This window comes from Myxocyprinus asiaticus, chromosome 40 (assembly GCF_019703515.2).
Source record: "Myxocyprinus asiaticus isolate MX2 ecotype Aquarium Trade chromosome 40, UBuf_Myxa_2, whole genome shotgun sequence".
Classification (NCBI taxonomy): Eukaryota; Metazoa; Chordata; class Actinopteri; order Cypriniformes; family Catostomidae; genus Myxocyprinus; species Myxocyprinus asiaticus.
The window spans coordinates 6,530,314-6,546,854 of NC_059383.1; the positions used below are offsets into that span (position 1 = coordinate 6,530,314).

The following is a 16,541-nucleotide window of genomic DNA, read 5'->3' on the forward strand; positions in this document are numbered from 1 at the left end:
CATGATGGAAAAGGAGATAAAACGATAAGTACATTGTGCCCTGATGCTTGAATCATCTGTGCCCACTACATCTGCCTCGCTCATTTTCCATTTTATTCCTCAACACACAGTATTTCGAGGATGCGCCACAGAGAATCAGATGCTCCAACTGATTCAGTGAATGAGTCATTAGACCGATTCAAACCGATAACTTACGAGTTCAAGATTCAAGTCTTTTTAACCCATTCATTAAAGAGAACAGAATCATTAGAGTCATTTATTCATGACTTGAGCTACACTGGTCGTGATATACTGTATGTTTGCTGTTGCATCCAACCAGCGAGCGAGGTCATCACAGCAGAAATATGTGTCTATTTATTTGACTTATTTCACTGTGATTCTCATTCCCAATCCTCATGACAAATGTAACGTTCCCACATAAACCATTTACAAGGCTTCCGTCTGCTGAAAGGGTCTCTTCATGTGAGTGGGTATAGTATGGAAACCTTTCAGAAATCAATCACATCCAGATGGCCTTAAGTGACTTTGACATTCATATGTGAGTCATCGCCTCACCCGATCACATCCATGACAACTCATAAGGGGAACATTCATGCTTCAGTGAGGAAGTTTCCAGTAGAGGAGGGGCCACAGACATTTTCTTTGTTCCTCAGAGTTGTGTATTGATGTGTGGATGAAGGTGGGAGTGCTGTATGGGCAGATGGAAGAGGAAGATCGTTGTCTTTGTTCTTTACAGATGTTCTTTGGAGGCATCTGTCACTTTCCATTTGGTCAAAAGGTCGGAATGCCAGTGACCTTTGTAGACATTTTAGATTCACCCACAGAATGGCACACCAGGAAGCTGTATAAATAAGATCTGAAAGATACAATCTGCTTAAGTCATGATATAAGTTCAAGTATAAAAGTAGTTTGACTCATCTAATTTGAAATACTCTCACGTTTATGCCTTTCTTGGGGTGAATCTCATGAAGGAATGTCCAGATCATATTTTAACTCAAATAAAAAGGAAAATATGAACTAAATGAAAAAAATAAGAAATTACATTTTGCATTAAGAAAAGGAAGTCTATTTCTAGGATCATTAAGATTCTTTCCATTAATTTTCATGACAATTAAGCACATTTTCACCAATTACTCATTACTGTAAACACATCCGAGTTTAGATGGGATTAAACCATCAAGTATTTAAAAAAAATTAAAATAAAGAGGTAGATCTTCAAACTGATGCAAAATTGTTGTTAATGAAAAACATTTCACGATATTGATATTGATATTAAAGATATATTCAATTGTGATGATAAGTGGGGTCTAGAATAGACCACACTGTAAATGTTCCCTATCTGTCACTTACTCGACGTTGTGTTGATGTAGTAACACTAGGGGTCACTCTTGGGAGCCCCAAACACCTCTGATCTTTTTTAAAAGGCCAGTGAGAATTGGCGAGTGGAATTTGCATGCCACTCCCCCGGACATACGGGTATGAAAGGAGCTGGTATGCAACCACTCATTCAGATTTTCTCTTCGGAGCCGAGCGGTTCTATTCATTGAGCTGAATTCATCCATTCATCAGAGTTCATTCACCTCTCTCTGCTGGATCTTACAGCGCATTTCAGCGGCTTCTCCTCCTCTGCATCTGTGGTTTGCAGAGAACGCCCCTGGGCGCTTCGGCAGAACATTTAAAAGAGTATATTCTAAAAGAGTATATTTTCTTTCTGAAAGAGCGGCACATGCGGAACATCTTTTTAAAGATTTCTTTCCGTTTGTGTGTTATTCCTGGTTGCGGTCGTTATCTCTCCGCTTCCGACGGCCACGATCGCTGTCTTACGTGTCTGGATTTACGCATCTATTTGGATCGCACGCAGAGCTTTAGAAGCTCCAAGCAGCTCTTTGTCTGCTTTGGTGGACAGCGGAAAGGAAGTGCTGTCTCCAAACAGAGGATCGCCCACTGGGTCATTGACGCCATCACGATGGCATATCAGGCTCAGGACGTGCCACCCCCTGCGGGGTTACTAGCCCACTCTACCAGGAGTGTGGCGGCCTCCTGGGCCCTGGCCAGTGGCACCTCTTTGGCAGACATCTGCAGAGCAGCGGGCTGGGCAGCACCCAACACCTTTGCAAGGTTCTACAATCTCCGGGTTGAGCCGGTCTCGTCCCGAGTAGTGGCAGGCACGAGCAGGTAAGTTCCGGGACAACTGGCCAGGTGTACCGCATGCGCATAGCGCCTTTCCCCTCCCTTGAGGGGAACATGTGCGCTCTTGACTCCCAGTAGTGTTCTCAGACTGTGATCCTTGGATGACTTTCCTCCTTAGCCCTGTGGCAGTCGAGTTTGTGGAGAAACTCGCTGCCGGCCCTGTAAGTGCGCTAATGAGGCCCTGTACTGAGATACTCCGCATGTGCTGGTTCCCTGAAGGCAACCCCATGTGATATTTTCCGCAAAATCGTTTCCCTGTCGGTAAACTGTGTCTTCCTTGGGCAGGGGCCATGTGACGTATTTCCACTCAAAATACACCCCCCCCCCCACCCCTCCCTTTGTTTGGGTGGGGTGTGGTCTCTGCTTTGTCTTCCCCTTGGGAGTGACCCCCCCCCAACATAGACACTTTGGGCTCGCAGTCAGTTAACAAATTCCACTCTTTTTGGGGAGAAAAGAGAGGGAAAAGAGGCCTCGGCTGGGCTAGCCTGTCCACCTATTCGTTGGGCAGTCGACTTGTTCCTGAAGGACTGTTCGGCACTCATAAAGAACGTTGGGGGAGATTACGTGATGGCCTGGTGCGCTGGCAACGAGGCACACAGCAGTCTGCCCGTCACACACCGCCACTTCACGTAACACAGTTCAGTTAGTTGTGGTGTTTTGTATAGGGACCCCTAGTGTCACTACATCGACACAATGTTGAGTGAGTGACAGATAGGGAACGTCATGGTTACTCTCGTAACCTCCGTTCCCTGATGGAGAGAATCCTCTTGCCACAACGCTGAACTACCTGCTGAAATGGCCGGGACCTTATCTCGGCTCCTCAGCACAAAACCTGAATGAATGGTTGCATACCAGCTCCTTTTATACCCGTATGTCCGGGGGAGTGGCATGCAAATTCCACTCGCCAGTTCTCATTGGCCTTTTAAAAAAGATCAGAGGTGTTTGGGGCTCCCAAGAGTGACCCCTAGTGTCACTACATCGACACAACGTCTCGTTCCCTCCATCAGGGAACGGAGGTTACGAAAGTAACCATGATTTTTTTATTTTTTATTTTTTTATTTTATTAAACCAGGAGATAACTTTTGGTGGAATGAGTAACCAAAATTGTTCACTAATATTTATTTTCTTAAAATAAAGTGGTGGATAGGAGGCTAGCCAAAATTTGATGCCTGTATTGTATCGATTTGAAATTCGGTTTGTTGATTTGGTTTGTCAGTCCACCTCCAGTTTGTGTCAGAGATCTTTCAGCCTTTATTTTGTAAGAAATTAAAGGAATATTCTGGGTTCAAGACAAGTTAAGCTCAATAAACAGCATTTGTGGCGTAATATTGATTACCACAAAAACTAATTTCGACTCGTCCCCCCTTTTCTTAAAAAAAAATAAATATATATATATAGAGAGAGAGAGAGAGAGAGAGAGAGAGAGAGAGGTTACAGTGAGGCACTTACAATGTAAGTGAATGGGGCCAATTTTTGGCGGGTTTTAAGACAGAAATATGAAGCTTATAATTTTATAAAAAGACTTTTACATTTACATTTACATTACATTAATTCTTCTGTTAAAACTCTTGTATAATTTGAGCTGTAAAGTTGTTTAAATCATCATTTTTACAGTCGTTTTAGGGTTTTAAGATTTGTTGACATTACATCGTCATGGTAACAAAGTTGTAAAATTGGCTTTAATGTTACACAGAAAAGGTTAGTAAGTGATTTTATCACACTAAAATCATGTTTACGCACACATTCTTAGACATTGTGGCTATACTTTTGAAAAAGTAAGTAGTTTTCATTCCAGTTCACGGCAACTTTGACAGCACCCCCCAGAGTGAGGGCATGAAGACACCCCTACTATCAAAACAACTGAAGACAATCAGATGAGAGGGGAAATGTGCCCGAAAAAGGGATAAACGTCCCCGAATAAAATTCTGCTTTACTTTTTTTGCCGAATGACATGACTTGGATGAAAACAAAAATCTAGTAGCAGCACCGAATGGCTACAACAAGGATTGCAGCACTGACTGAACCCTCCAAATGCCATTGAACAATGTTACCAGTTTCCTATTAATATAGAAAGAAAAGTTGTTTTCACTGATGTACACAGCTACATGGGTTAACAAACCAATAACTGCTTTTATTGTTTTGTGTTTTCAGATCTGGAAGAGTTTGGTCTCCAACTGGAATAGAAGAAAACAAGAGCAGTTCATACAGTGGCACACTGGAGGCTGAATCACAGGTATGAAGGGTGTTGATATAAATGTCTAATACACAATACCAGATGAAAGTTGACTGGACACACTTGACTGAACTTGAATCCCTTTGATCTCTGTTGAACCATGTGGTCACTCCCTTAAATAGGATGTCAAAAAGTTCAAACCAAATGGCATGATAAAGGGGGAACAGAAAATGCGTGGACAAAGACATTCTGGTTTTTTTTTTAAAGATTTTTTAGAAAATGCACACTGTGAAAAATGTTTTGTCAGGTAACCTGAATAATGTGCTTCATATGGTAACAAATACATTAATGGGCTTTATTCAAGTCAAAAATATTATTTAACATGTCTGAATCAACCTGAATACATTAGGTTATGCTAGTAAAACTATTTTTAAGGGTTAGATCAGTTAGAAATAGCTCTTTAAGATAACAATTGTAGGTTGCCACTTTTGTTCTTGCATCTTACATTCAATGGTTGTGAGCACTGCTTTGTGAAATAAAAAGGCAAATTTAAAGTGCTGACTATTCTCTAGTCTTTTTTTTTTTTTTTTTTTTTTTTGGTGCCTAATGCTATGAAGAACTCAGAGACTTAAGAAGGATATTCATATTTTTTTAATGGTTTTGTGTGGATCGGAAGTGGGTCAGAAAACCACTGTTTTGCTCAAGTATTCCCTAAAGAAACAGTTCACCCAAAAATTCTCTCATTTACTCACCCTCATGCCATCCTAGATGTGTATGACTTTTTTTTCTTCTGCAGAACACAAATGAAGATTTATAGAAGAATATCTCAGCTCTGATGGTCCTCACAATGCAAGAAATGGTGACTAAAACTTTGAAGATTCAAAAAGCACATAAAGGCAGCGTAAAAGTAATCCATATGACTCCAGTTGTTAAATTCATGTCTTCTGAAGTGATATGATAGAGAAACAGATCAATATTCAAGTCCTTTTTATTATAAATCTACACTTTCACATTCTTCTTTTGTTTTGCATTCTTCATGCATATCACCACCTACTGGTTGGGGCTGGTCAAAGGTGTAGATTTATAGTGACAAAAGGACTTAAATATTGATCTGTTTCTGTCATATCACTTCTGAAGTCATGGATTTAACCACTGGAGTCTTATGGATTACTTTTATGCTGTTTTTATGTGATTTTTGGAGCTTCAAAGTTGTGGTCACCATTCACTTGCATTGTATGGACCTACAGAGCTTAAATATCTAAAAATCTTAATTTGTGTTCCGCAGAAGAAATAAAGTCATACACATCTGCGATGGCATGAGGGAGAGTAAATGATGAGAGAATTTTCCTTTTTGGGTGAACTATTCCTCTAAACCAAATGGCTTTTTGTATGAGCTCTTTGGAAATTGAATGTAACAGTCTACATTACTGCTTGGCTATTTAGAATACTTGATTCTGACTGGTCAATGACAGCATTTTGTGGTCTTGTATAATGACCACTAAACTGTATAATTGACCGTTAACCTTGGGAAGCAATTTCCTACATAGCTAGTTTCATGTCGCTTTTATCACTCTTCATCTTCTGATTAAGTTCTGATGACCCTGTCAGGGTTTAGGACCGACTGACTGTACATTATCCCATACATAATGCCTTTTTGAATTCATCCGACCTACGGTACAATTTGAACATACTGTAATGCTATAGTATATCCGTATTCTCTTTGTGGCAAATGAGATAGATGGTCTCAAATTACTCTTTGCTTTGACTTTTGAATCAGTTGGAAGACTTGGAACAAATCTTCAGTAAAATAACATTCACATTTGGTGATTGTGTGTCGTAACATCTATAAAGAGTGTTTGAGTAATTTCTAGAGTAGATGTGGGCCTCATGCCGAAATGCAAGTCACTGCGGCTTGCGCTGCGGCCACTGGAAAGTGTGAATGTTGGGAATCTGTAAGAATAGTAGTTGAACACATCACGTCATTTCCAATGGAAGCAGACATGGCCAAGCATGTGGTAGAGCCAACAAATTTTTCAGAGGCCATATTTTACCCCTGACTGTTTAGGTCAGAGCATAATTCAGGACTGGGATTGTCTCATTGCTTGGAATTCTTGTTACCTCAGAGTCGTAACATGAGACGGAATGTCTTTTATGAATGGAAAAAAGTTGCCCATTTCCTAAAGTCTTTCACGTATGATCCACTGGATTATTCAGGCTCGGATTATTACAGTCATGGTTACTACAGTAGTACTATAGTAAAACCATGGTTACATTTTGTAAGGGAAGCCCAAATATGTATTGCACTATTAAGTATCTCAGGTCTCTAATGACTATACATTTTTGGTAAGGAAGCAATAGGAAAAAAATTTGGCTTTTTTTTTATTTTACTATTACACTATTTATAAGAGAAAGGTAGAGGAATACAAAAGAGGTGGGGACATAATGCCAAAAATGTATGAGATAAAGAGGGTAGAACAAGGTTCCGGTTCATTTAAGCATTTTCTGATTTATGTCTTAGGTTAAAGTTATTAAGCTTTATATGTTTGATTTTATGTGTTTAGAGGGGGAAGGATGGTGTTATGGTTGTGATGCTGGGTGGGGGATCTTTAAGTTTGTCAGCAGTAGACATATGGTTTCAATCAGGTCCTCCCTTCAAATTCTATTTCTCCCTAGCAGTGTTCAAGCCGATATAAACCGCTATAATTCAGGGGGTCAATTCCCCGAGGCAAGACTTAATTAATAAAGCTATGTTTGGGTCGGTTTGATTTATTCAGTTCATTGCTAGCAGTCTCTACAGTAGCAGGATAGTTTGTATGGTTCTGCATGTTCCAGCTCTATGGGCAGTCACCCAGAACCAAAGGGCATGTTGGGATAGTGTTGTAAAACAGGTCAGTGAAACATGATGATGGTCAGGATTAATGAACAGACCCAAACACTCCTCATAAATATTTCTCCTGGACTTTTTGTGTTCCTGGCGCACCCTAACCATAGAATCTGGTGAGACTTTAACCTAAAATATTGTATTTTTGGAATGTCATTGATGTCTGGACAAATCTCACGAAAACATGTCCAGGTCACATTTCACCCCCCCCCCCAAACAATTACAGTAATGAGAATGCATTAGAATAATGAGAATGAGGTTTTCTTTTCACATTGTGGTAATGAGAATAACATTTTTTGCATAATGAGATTTTTCAAATTGCAGTAATAAGAATGAGCCTTTTTTGCTTTACAGGTATCAGAATTTAATTTGCATTGCAATAACGATAATGAGATTTTTTTTTTTCACATTGCAGTAATCAGAACTCCATTTTCCACATGCTGGTAATGACGTTTCACATGAGAGAATGTGAGAATCAGGTTTTTTTTTTCTTTTTTTTTTTCATTACAGTAATAAGTATTTGTTGCAGAAATGTGTTTAGTATTCATAAAAAATAACGTCACAATGCAAAAAAAATCAATAAAAAAAAAAATCATAATGGTCCTAAGAATATGTTTTTTTGTTTTTTTCTTTAAGGAAAACATAGTTTCTTATTTTATACTTTTGATTTGGGAAAGAACAGACATGTTTTTCATAGCTTTCTTAAGATTCACCCATCTGCTAATAGGCCTCTTAATCATTCTGGCCCTTTTCAGAACATAAGAGGTTAGATCTTAACCACCTCTGTTTGTAAACTGTGTTTGATAGTTGTCTGATATAGCTGCCATGATATATTTTCCCTGATATGAGGAGAAGTGATCAGACATGGCATGGAGAGTCAGTTTCAACCATTGCTGCTGTAAAGTCTTTCAGCGCTATTCTACATTCACTGCACACTGCTGCATAGACCAAATAAATCAGTTTAATGAGACAAAAGCCTTATCCAGGTTATTAAATAAAAGAATTAATGGTTAAAAGGGTAGAGAAGTACAAATGAATGGTTCTCAATGTTAGACAAAGCTGGCACTTTTATAAGCTATACGCCAGATGTGTAGACCAGTAAATCTGCCATTTTTATTGCAGTAACACCCATTTGTAGCAGACATGTGAACCAAAGGACTATGCGTCAAGACAAAGGTCTTTAAAAGTTATGTTCCGTTGTTGGGAAATAGTGTTTTTGATCACTTTCTTTTTCATTTTTCATTTTTTGGAAATGGGTCAATGACAATTAAGGATGTCCAAAATATATAAATATCTCTTGGGTTTATATATACAGTATATACTGTGTGTGTGTGTGTGTGTGTGTGTATATATATATATATATATATATATATATATATATATATAAACTTTAACCTAAATCTAACCAGTAGTGTACTAAAAGCAAATGAAAGGTGAACAAAACAGACATCCTTAACCTAAACCAAAACCAATACGTAACCAATAGTGTCTTAAAAGCAAATGCAAGATGAAATGCACATTTGAAGCAACCACATCATGTCTTGTCACTTCTTTGTCTCTTTCATCTCACGTCTCAGCTTGCATGTTTCACTGATCTCGAACCGTGAATTTCAGTGTGCAAATTCCAACACTCAATCAGGTGACCTTCAGCGCAAGCTAATCACATTGGAATAAGTCTTTAAGTGTAGATGAGTCTGTAATACAAACGTTAAAATAGTAAAAGTGTTTTGATATCATAACATAGCAGTGTATGAGTAATAGTGTGAAAAATAAGTGTTTATAAAGTCATAATCAGCCGTTATACTCATGACTTGTGTGAAAGTGAATAAAAGGCACAGTTGTTGTAACACCTCATGTGTTAATTTCACCAGGAAACTGCAGCGAAACGTAGAACACGGCACATAAAAGTCAGTTTGCAAAAATGTAGTTATTGTAAAGTTCATTCTATGAGACTAGGTTGAACACATTATGTTAACGCTAGTTAATATACTCTTTGTATTCATGTTGGTTCATTTATACCATTTTCAGTTAAAGTTTGTATTTAATGACTCAAAAAAAATGACCTGAGATGTTGTTTGTGTGGAGTGCTCACATATTGTACGGCACTCTGAGAGCTGAAAACAGCAGCGCATCACGAGATCCACGCGTGCTGTGAGTATGTGACGCAACAGAGCAGCCCTCATTCACTCTGAAGTGGGGCGCTTGCAGACTATATACAGTATTTATTTATTATTTATTTAACACAGCCTTTAGCAATTCACAAAGCTTATCTTATGGCTTTAAGAGACTTTTAACATAGAGTCATATGGACTACTTTAATGGCACTTTTAATTTATGTCATTTCTAGAGCTCTATAGTAATGACTATGACTAACACACAGTATCGGATTTTAATCGGTTTTGTTTGACCATCCAATCCATCTAAAAATGTCAGTATCGGATTGGTGCATCCCATGTCTTGGCAAACTAGACCTGCTTACACTGCTGCTGCTGCTGCTGCTGCTGCAGAGAAATTACGAAGACTTGCTACTGCTTGAACATACATGCTGCTACCCCTTGTATAGACAAGTGATGCTGGGGAGGAGGAGGGTTTCAGAGAAAAACCTCTTGCAGAACGCTTCGGTGAAACTGGCTAACCTGCAAACAACTTAAATGAGTAATTTAAATGTTAGACAGAATTTTTTGAATGTTATCAAAGAACCTATCGGCTTGCGCAATGTAGAGTTCCAAGACTAAACTTTAAATCATTTAAATATTCTAAAATATGCAAAGTGAAATAGTTTCTCATAATTCTAATAACTCATGTATTTTTTTTATTTTTTTTATCAGATCTTCCGACCAATCAGCAGTGGCTATAGCCCCTTTCCCAAGAGCCCCTCCCCCAAGAGTCCCATTACCTGCGGCGTGCCCTACAATAATGGAAACTCAAGACCTGTGTACAACAATCCAGCTGGGCTATATTCACACAACAATGGCAACGGTGCCCTACCAAAGCAGATGGCATGCCTCAGTCTGTGCTCTCCAAATAGGTGTGTCATTTAATGCAGGAAAACTATTTTTTGCATGATGTCAGTGCAAGCTACCTCAGCTTGTTACAGGTCAAATACACAAACCCCCGAGAGGATTCCCATTATTGCAATGTTTTTGCTGGCCATGTTCACATGCCATGCACTTTTCAAGCTAACTTCTGTAGCCAACACAAACTATACCGGTCTTGCAATGGTACAGCTGCCAGAAACTGATATTTATGTTTCTCACAAGGCTGTGAAAAACACAGTGATTTATCAAGGAATTGATTGTCAGGATTTTCCCATGTTGGAATTAAAAATGAGGTAATGTTAAAGGAATATTTCCCTTTATAATAAAAATCTGTCATAATGTCGCTCATGTTGTTCCAAACCTTTATGACTTTCTTTCTTAAGGCTAATTTGTACATACGAAAATGCAAATTATAACGAAATGCACTGACATTTGTGTTCTGCTAAGGTGGTTTTTGGTGGTATTTCACTGGTTTGCACACATCTGTAAAATTGATTGAGGTAGGAGAACTCAACTTGTTAGAGATCGTTGATGATTGGTTAAAACTAATCACAGGTGTGGTTTGGACATGACGTTCTTTATTTATAATTACACGTGTCAGCTGAAGAGATTGTAGCTAGCTAGGTTATCATTTTACTGTTAAAATTAATACCTTTGAAGCCTGTCTCCTCAAGGTTGAGGTCACCCTCAATTAACTAATCTTAAAATAAAGACATACATGGTGTAAATGCAGATTATGTTCACCTAGGGTGCTTTATTTCTTTCAGGAGAAAAAAGTTTGGCTTCTTCCATTATAGAAATTAGGCTTATGCAGAACACAAAAGGAAATTATTTAATGAACATCCCAGGCTGTCTTCTCAATGCAATGACAGTTGATATAGGGACTTACTTAAAGCTTAAAGCACCCAAAAGTATCATAAAAGAAGTCAGTGTGGCTTGTACTTCATTTTGCAAGTGTTTTGGTGAAAAACAACTCATTTTCCAGTGAAAAGTTTGACTTTTTATGAGACGACAAAATCTCGTTCTCAGTGGCACGTGTTCACGGGAGAACTTTGAATTGTTTAGTTTTAAAAACCAGTGTTTGGTGTAATCTGATTACAAAGTAATAAGAAAAAGTCAGATCAAATCAAAATCAAATCCCTTTATTGTCACTCAACCATATACACAAGTGCAAACAGTGGGTGAAAGTCTTTGGTGCAGTTCCAAGCAACATAGCAGTATGACAATTACAATAAACATCTGGAGTTATAGTAAGTAAAGTCATAAGTAATGTGATTACTTTTTGATAAAGTAATCAGTAAAGTAATATTTATCAAGAAAATTATCACATTACTCATTACTTTTATTTTAAGAAACTTCCTAAAACTTCCCAGACTGCTCCAGAAGTAGACGTGTATATTTTTACCTCTCGGTTTCAGCCCTGAACCGCCAGTGAATTCATCAGGCAGTCGCAACGGGTTCGACACACAGTCAGATGTGTACAGGATGCTTCAGGACAATGAGGAACCGGTGTCAGCTCCCAAACAATCTGGCTCCTTTAAATACCTGCAAGGAATCCTGGAAGCCGAGGATGGAGGTTAGTTTTATTTATTTATTTCTCTCTTTAAATTTTATATACAGTATATTAATAACACAGCCTGATCTCATGTACAATACATGACTGTGGCAACATTTTTGCAAAACGAAAATACATGCTTCATTAAACATTTTTGTTGCAGTTTCCCAGTGAAATGTTCAGCGGGGGGCGCCAAACGCTAGTGAAATGTTGTCGTAATAAGACGTGTTTTTTTTAGGAGAATATTAGATTGAGGTTTTAATGAGTAAAACATTCCACCCTAACCTAAAACTTGAAACTAAACCTAAGCAATAGTGTCCTAAAAGCAAAGGAGAGTTGAACAAAACAGAAAACAGGGAAAAACTCACCCTGTGACATTTTAGAAATTTTAATAATTACAATAAAATTGTAAAATAAAACAAAATTCACAAGTTTGTTTGCCCATATAATCTTTAAGCTATTAAGGTTAAACAAATTTGGCTTGCTGTCCACGGTGGAGGGGCTCGAGGAAGCAGCTTCAACTCGAGCTCTGAAGTACCCTGCAAAAAATGCAGAAGGAGTTTAGGACAGCAAGTTAAACATAAAGGGATTGGATGCTTAGAGGTTGAACTGATGTAGATGATTATTTGGTTTGGAAGTACAGAAGAACCCCCCAAAAGGAGTCAATTGATAGGGACGAAGACGTATGGCGAGGGATGGTGGTTGCCTAGTTTCTGCAGGAGCTGTGAGTGGGGCACTGTTGTGTATGGGCGTTGGAAGTAGCTAATGCGGGAGCTGCTGTTTGTGGCGGAGCTGTATAGAGTTTAATGCTGGGATGCACTACGTTCTGCATTTTTCTATTTGTAAACAGGAGCGAGTACTGCAGTGGCAGTGTCAACTGGGGCTGCGTAAAATTCGAAAGGCCTATGCATCACGCCGCTGTGTTTATCGACCTGCAGTCATGAGCAGGTGCTGCTGCTGCTTAGGCTGGACTGGCGTCTCCCTACTATGTCCACCATGTGGAGCTATGAGTGGGGTACTGCTGCGGCAGTATTATTTTGAAAGGAGCTTCGGCAGGAGCTGAGTTTGGAAACCATGTCCCAGTGATGCGTTTGCGACGAAAGCTGTGATTGAGGTACTGCTGTGGCAGTGAAAGGCCGGAAGCTCGTGGGAGCTGCATTAGGATTTCAGAAGCTTAGCACTGGGATGCATCTCGCCGCTGCGTTTATCGACCAAGAGTCGTGAGTGAGCACTGCTGCGGCAGTGTCACTCTGAAATTGCTCCTGCGGGAGCAGCGTTTGGACTGGAGGGTTTAAAGTAGTAGAGCTGGAGTATGTCCCGCTGCAGTGTCCATGACATGGAGCCCATGAGTCAAAGGTACATGGGCTCTCAAATGTCAAGGACAGGGAAGGAGGTCCTCGTCCCCAGTGGAACGGGCCAAACGATATCCAAAGTAAAACCTCCCAGCATCAGAAAGAGGGAGCCTACGATATATAGATAAGACGCAGAGCTACAATCCTTCCGAAGCGAGGGTTATTCAATCCAGCATAAGGAGAATGGGGGCCTGCTGCGCTCCGGAGGAAAACAAATCGTGGGACCTCCAGTCCACTGTTCAGATAGGAGGGCACACACTGCGATCCGAATAAGAGATCCTCCATGGTCGAGAACATGAAGGATCACACTGCAATTCGGAAGGGGAGAGCCCCCACGGCGCCTGAACGAAGGGCTCACACTGCGATTTGAACGGGAGAGCCCCCGCGCTTCTAAAGGGAGAGCCCCCGATATATAAACGGGAAAGCTCACTCAGCGATCGAACGGGAGAGCATGGTGCATAATAGTAGGGAGGTGTGGTCCGAGCCTAAAAAGATGCGAGTGTTTGGTGTGCTTGTCTGATGTGATGGAGGTTGTATCGAACATAAGTTTTGAAGGTGTGGGATGACCACCAACCAAGCATTTTAATTTGGTGTTCAGATAGGCCTTTCTGGGCGGCTGTAGTAGCGGCCTGTACTGTGCGGAAGGAATGGGAAGAGAAATGTTTGGTAGGAATGCCGGATCAGTTGAGGATGATTTTTAGATTCTTTTAAAACCAATGTCTAGAAGCGGGGAGGTTTTTGTCGTCAACAAATAGAGGGTCAAGCGGAGAGGTTATTTGAGAGTTTCTGTGGAGTAGAAAAAGGCCAGGGACTGGTATGGCTGAATGGGGGTTGGCAGATTGAAAATGAAAACTGAATGTCCGTGTTTCAATTGATCAGTTTTACTCTGTTTGATGTTGAAACGGATTGTGTCATGGTTTAAGAATTGAAGGTCGGAAAAGTGGGATGGATGGTTGGGTTGAAAGTTGATGGTGAGTTCTGAGACTCTGAGGAAGCCAAAGAAAGCCAAATTGAACATAGCGTCTAGGGTTCTTGTTTTGTTGGGGGAAAATAAACCGGAGCGAAGAGTAGCAAGGCATTTGCTTAGGATGTCGATGGTTAGTGGTTGTCTGGTGTTGGGACAGGTGGGATTAGTTTTTTGTAAACCCTTGATAAGGAGATATATCTGGGAGTTTGTAATGGTAGGGCATTGTTGGCCATGGATGAGTTTAAGAAGAAATGTATGCCGCTGAGGTATACTTTGATTGTTCCTGGCTGAGAACTGATTTGGTATTTTGGAGGTGAGAGATTTGATTGTTCCTGGCTGAATTGATTTGGTATTATGGAGGTGAGAGATGAAAGAGGATATGGAGAGGAGGGAAAAATCTGGAAAAACTAATTTGTTTGTTCTGTGGAAGTTTTTGAAGGAACTCCAAGCTCTCCAGTAAGTCTGGAGTGTTCTGGGAGAGACAGCTTATAGTATTGAATCCATAGAAAGGGTGTGGAGATGTCTAAGAGGGTGGTCTAAAGGAATATGAGCCCTGAATAGGGAGGAGTTGGGTTTGTGTCTGCTTCCGGAGCCAATGTTCTGAATTTCTGATAAGGCGTCAGTGATTTGAATTTGGTGACCTGGAATATGATCAGCTTTGATGATGAATTGGTTTCAGGCAGAAATCCGAATAAGTTGTCTCAGAAGGGGCATGATTTTTGGAGCGTTTGAACGGCCTTTGTTAATACAGTGGACGGTGGCTGAATTATCGCAATGGAACAAAATGTTTTTGTTGACCATTTGGATCCCCATAGATGGGCTGCTACAAGGATGGTATACAGCTCAAACAGGGCGGTCGATTCGGCAGACTGGGGGGGAGAGGTGAGCTCGGGTGGCCAGGTCGAGGTGAACCAGCATCCTTTGTAGTAACCTCCGAAACCTATTGAGGGGCGGTGTCGGTAAACAGGGTGATGTCGCAAGGTTGGGACAAAATATTGTAGTAGAAAAGGTTAGCCCGTTCCATTGCTTTAGGAACATGGTCCAGAGTTTCAAATCTGCCTGGCAGGGGGACTTTAATTAATGATGTCGTCTAGACCTGGAACTGAGGTACCGAGCGTAAGCAGGTGGGAAATGAAAGGCCGACCTTGGGGAATTATGCACATAGCGTAATTTAAGTGGCCTAGGAGAGAAAGCAAATTGCGCTTGCTGCAATGGGTTGCTTCTAGTAGATTGGATGCATTGGTGATTATCCTGTATATCTTAGTTTGGAGAAGACTTTTTTGACGGTTTTAAAATGTTTTGCTGCAGGAAAATGGCTTGGGGAAATGACGAGGAAGTCGTCAAGGAGATGAATGAGGTAGAGGATTGCATAATTGTTTTGTAGAATCCAGCAGAGGGCTTCGGAGAGCATGTCGAATATTTTGTGACTGCTTTTGCAGCTGAAAGTCAAATGGACTGCGAAGTAGAAATGATTGCGCCAGTGAATGCCAAACAGATGCCAGAAATCGGGGTGAATGGGCATACCTTTAAAAGCTGACGTTATATCTACTTTTGCTAGCCATGCTCCGAAACTGCCGTTTATAATGAGGGTGATAGCTTGGTCAAGGCGACTGCATGGGAAGGAGCTGGAAGAGGACCTGCAGAAGTGAGTGTATGGGCTGGTAAGTGAGCTGGAGCTGTAGAAGGGAAGGTAGGGTAGGGAAAGAGAGAGGGAGGCTGAACAGGAGACCTCCTTACTGACGGGTCTTCGGCATGGTGCGGGAGGATGGGGGGTGGGGGGGTTGTAAGACCATTTGGGGAAGCATCCTTGAGCTATGAGTTGCACCATAAACATCTGAAGTGGAGTGTAAAGGGGGGGAGGGTCGGGACCGGAGGCAGCCTCACGCTAGGGTCCACTTCATGAAAAGGATTAGAAAGAAATGTAGGAACAGAAGGGAGAAGAGTGGGGGGTGGGGAGGGATCTGGCATTTGTGGAGGCAGCCTCATGCTAGGGTCCACTCTCTGCTTAGATGCAGTAGGTTGAATGGGGGGAGTGATAGTTTGCGGAGGCATACTCACACAAGTGTCAGCTCCATGAAAAGGATTAGAATTAAATGGAGAAACAGAATAGTGTGAAAGTGCTGGTTCTTGCCTGGAAATTGGAGGGAAAAACATAGAGGGGTTGATGAGAGCTGGATTACCAGCGGAACTATTTTGAACGGTCGCTGTATTTGGTTGGGACGAAAAAGCAGAGGACGAGGAAGTGTGAGCGGCTGCATCTGGATTAGCGTACTGTGAACGAGAGCATCCCAAGCACCGAGACGGGAGAGAGGTAGAGGTGGATGAGAGCTGAGTTTTGCTCTTAGGAGGTTTTGGGGAGTTTTTTGGATGTTTAAACAGTTATGG

General features: G+C 40.8%; 1 protein-coding gene across 1 annotated transcript in view; it reads left to right on the top strand.

Annotated features, from left to right (window-relative positions):
• The window catches only part of LOC127430676 (PDZ and LIM domain protein 4-like), a 75,140-nt gene that overhangs the window by 30,081 nt on the left and 28,518 nt on the right, over positions 1–16,541 (top strand). Inside the window, exons 3-5 of the mRNA XM_051680628.1 lie at positions 4,342–4,423; positions 10,073–10,272; positions 11,701–11,858. Of these exons, the coding sequence (XP_051536588.1) occupies positions 4,342–4,423; positions 10,073–10,272; positions 11,701–11,858 (440 nt within the window). The remainder of the gene's footprint in view (positions 1–4,341; positions 4,424–10,072; positions 10,273–11,700; positions 11,859–16,541) is intronic.